Consider the following 4,083-nt stretch of genomic DNA (forward strand, 5'->3'; position numbering starts at 1 on the left):
GAGGTGTCCCTGCCCATGGCAGGGAGGTTGGAACTCGATGATCTTCAAGGTCCTTTCCAACCTAAACCATTCTGTGATTCTATGATTCTATGATCTGCCTGAAAACCCAATTTTGTATCAGGAGGAGATCCTGTAAGATCCACATGCCCATGGTGTGCAGGGAGTTTCACAGGGAGGGGCCCTGATTCGGTTCAGGAAGCTGAAGGTGGAATCAAAGCCATACTGTGGCAGCACTAGTGTGTAAATGTTAACTCAGTACCATAGTGTGCGGATAGTGGTTTTCCTCAAAGGTGACTGCAGGGGTGTCTCTATGGGATGGGTCAGGTGTGGAGCATGCATGAGGTGTGCTCTGGAGGAGGGAGGCTGATGCTGGGGGGCACAGAGCACTGACAAGCCTCTATCTGCTCAGCCCCGCGCCCAGTACTTTGTTGCTCAGCGGCTCTGGGGTGCCAGCCAAGCCCCACTCCATGTTCTTCACACAGGGCAGGCTGGGGTTGGCCTTCTGCACCACTGAGATCTGGCAGGTCTGTGAGTTGTAGTGGGCCTTGCACCAGTCAGGGAAGTCAGTGGGGTGCTGGGTGCTGCGGGAGAGGACACGATGCCATCAACTCTCCCTGGTTTGTGCCAGGGGGCTGCTGGTAGGGCCAGGTGGCTTCCTCCACTGCCACTCCAACTGGCTGGGGTGTCTCCCAGGCCAGCTTGGGCAGGCTGGGCCACAGCTCCTGGCATGTCTAGGCATCTCATTGTGCTGAGACACCCCTGCTGCCTGCTGTTCCTGGCTCCCCAACTCACCCCGCCACCCTCAGCACCCCAGTGGTCTCCTGCCCACCTCTGCCCCTTGTCTCCCACAGCCCCTCAGGGCTCTGACATTTGCTCCGCTGTGTGCGTGGCCACCAGACCCACATGACCTCCTCCCCGCTGCAGGCACGGAGTTGCTGTGGCAGGGCAGCGTTGCTGGCAGTAGCCCACCCCCAGCACCCCTCAGCCCCTCACTCATGTCTTGCAGCAGCCCACACCGATGGGGTGCAGGCAGATGCAGAGCAGGCAGTTGGTGCCCAGCCATGACTCCCCAAGGGAGAACTGCTTCCCCTTGTACTTGCAGAGAGCTGCAAAGGAAATGGCAGCAATGAGAACCCATGGGCCTGCATCTCTGCAGCCCTGGAAAGAGGCAGCAGAGAAAAGACGAGCAGCCCTCCTTCCTTTGCTGCTAGTCCTGTATGCTCAGCCCCAGCCAGGCTCATGGCCCAGTGAGCTGTTTCTCAGACAGAGCCCTGGGGAGCTGTTCTGTGATTTATAGACTGCTCCTTTCACTCGTCATTGGCCCACGATCCTGCTCCCAAACTCAGTGCAGTTCCTTCTGTGCTTCACAGGCACACAGCCCGGGGAAAGCTGAGGCCTCCCCTTCCCATCGGCATCTTCCCGGCTCACCTCCTTGCTTACCTTTAGCCTGAAAGTACCATTTGGCCGGGGAGCCCAGCAGCTGGAGGAGGAGGGAGAGCAGCAGGCAAAGCCTGCCCCAAGCACTCCCCATTTTCTGCACTTTCAGTTTAATAGGATACTGTTTTTGTCTTACCGGCTTTGTCCCGGGCTTCAAAACAACTCTTACTGGTTCTGCCAATTTGGATCCACCCGGAACTCCGCTGGCCCAAACTAGTGGAATAACTGCATTTTCTACTTCTGCAGGAATCTCTTCCTACGGTCTCTGTGTATTCTGTAACATAAAAATTCTCGCTTCCACTGCTTTTGACTCAGGTATTTTCAACCGCACCTCCCCGTCTTTAAAAGTTATTTGTGCATCTAATTTACTTAGCCTTCCCATCAAGGGTACCGGACCTTCAGGCATATATAGAAATTGGTGGTCTATCCACTGTTTTCCTAACTTAAATTTTAATGGCTGTAGGAAAGGCCTGTTTTCTCGTTTCCCTGTTGCACCAACACCACTTACAGTCTCATGACTGAATTTTCCCTTACAAGTGTTAAGTACTGAATAAGTGGCTCCAGTATCTACTAAAAATTCTACCTCTTCATTCCCCAGACGCGATCTAACCAGGGGTTCAGCTGGGGATGATTCCCCCAGTCCCCTTCAGGATTCATCTAAGGTCATGAGCTTAACTGCTTGAAGGGATGGGTCCAAGTTTCCTCCCCGGGGGCATTCTCTTTTCCAACGGCCTCTCTCTCTGCAAATCGCACACTGGTCTTCAACAAGACAGGACCGTGAGAACGGCGGGGGTCTCCCTACTCCTCCACATCCTCCCCCAAAGTACCCTCTCCCAGTTCTCCCTCCCCTCTGTCCCGCAGTCAGGGCTGCAATCAATCTTCCTTCCCTCTGGTTTTCTTGCCTGATCTGTCTAATTTCTTTCTCCTTTTCTCGATTATTAAACACTGTCCAAGCTACTTCTAGCATTTTACCAAGATTTCTCGAATCTGCCCCTTCCAGCTTCTGCAATTTCTTCCTTATATCCGGAGCTGACTGTCCCAGAAAAATGGAGGCCAATTGCACTGCCTTCTCTGGCCTTTCTGGGTCTAAGTTTGTGTATTTCCTAGCAGTGTTCTTCAGTTGTTCCATAAATGCTGATGGCGACTCATTAAGTTCTTGTTTGACCTCATACAACTTTGACCAATTAATTGCTTTTGGCATGGCATGCCTCACTCCAAACAACAGCCACCTCTGATATCTGGTTAAAAGTCCCCGGGGTCCCAGCTGATTCGGATCCCACCCTGGGTCTGTAGTGGGAAAATGAGGAGAGAAATTGGACTTCACACGATCCAATGTGAATCATACAGAAGCCACTTTATTGATATTCTACTGTCCCTTATATACAATTTTTCTATCCCTACACGCGTTCATGCATTAGTTGATTGGTTAATAGTCCTGTGCACGAGGCGAGCATGCGACTCAGTTTCTTTCCTGATTGGTTCGTCTAATCTCTGTTTTCCCACCTGCTCGTCCAACTCCTCCAGGCTTGTTTTTCTCAATTAGTGTGAAACAGTCACTGTCGCTCCTGTTTTTCTCTCCTCAAGGTGACTTCAAGGGCGAGGGCCTAAAGCCAGTCTGCTTCCTCACATGGCTGGTTCAATATATGTCCATTGTCTCTTAAGTACGCTCTGCTCTATCGTTCCCTGCAAGTCTCCGTCAGCATGCGCTCCCTCTGCCTTCTTTCAAGCTGCATCCAATACCATACCCTTTTCTGTACTATCCAACAACATCTCCAAAATTACTTGCAAATCGTTCCAGTCAGGATCCTGGGTTCTAAGAATAGTTTCAAATACCTTTGCCACTTTCTCTGGATCCTCCCTGTAAACCTCTGCGGTTTCCTTCCAAGCACGTAAATCTGTTATCGAGAACGGCGCTTTCACTGTTACTGGACTGTTATTTCCAACTCCTTGCCTCAATGGGGCTTGAATAGTGCCCTCCCTCTCCTGTCTTCCCCTAGTTCTACCCGCAATCAGGCTAAATTCCTCTGCCCCTTCAAAATGACTCCCACCATCCCAGCTATGTCTCCTTCACCTTGCCCCCCTCCCTGTTCACTTGGTCTCCCTCCTCATTCAGGTTTCCTCCCCTGCCTCTCTGGTTCGGAGCTATCATCAATTCCAAATCATCCTCTTTTCTTTCACATTTAAGACACCTTTTCCCGATACTACATGCCGAACAACACCTTCTTAAAATTTTCCCCCCCCTCTCCTTCTCTAAAGCTAAAACCATAGGGTCCTGCGGGGTGTGCCCGCAATCCTTCTGCCACGCCAGGTCGCTTTTAAGGGTGAAAAAGAAATCTACATATGGCACTTCACTCCATTTGTTTTCCCTTCTACAAAATAACATGAGCTGTAGAATGGTGTTATATTTCAAAGTCCCGTTCCTCGGCCATTTCTCCTGATCTTCCAGAATACATAACGGCCACCAACTATTACAATATTCAATCAACTGTTTCCTCGTAAGAGGATCACCCCCTATCTGTTTCCAGTACTTCAAAATGCACCCAAGAGGGGATTTCTTTAAGATCCCCCCTTCTGCCGAGGGCTTGTTACCCATCATGAGACAGTACAAGTACAAACAATCAACACAAAACACAAGGAAAATAATAG

At 50.7% G+C, this 4,083-nt stretch overlaps 1 protein-coding gene across 1 annotated transcript in view; it reads right to left on the bottom strand.

The window, feature by feature from the left end:
• Positions 1-397: 397 nt before the first annotated feature.
• The window catches only part of MSMP (microseminoprotein, prostate associated), a 9,368-nt gene continuing 5,682 nt past the window's right edge, over positions 398-4,083 (bottom strand). The window contains exons 2-3 of the mRNA XM_009891660.1: positions 998-1,106; positions 398-581 (exon numbers count right to left, since the gene is read on the bottom strand). Of these exons, the coding sequence (XP_009889962.1) occupies positions 398-581; positions 998-1,106 (293 nt within the window). The remainder of the gene's footprint in view (positions 582-997; positions 1,107-4,083) is intronic.

The sequence above is a fragment of the Charadrius vociferus genome, unplaced genomic scaffold (genome assembly GCF_000708025.1).
Source record: "Charadrius vociferus isolate BGI_N301 unplaced genomic scaffold, ASM70802v2 scaffold1189, whole genome shotgun sequence".
In the NCBI taxonomy this organism is placed as follows: domain Eukaryota; kingdom Metazoa; phylum Chordata; class Aves; order Charadriiformes; family Charadriidae; genus Charadrius; species Charadrius vociferus.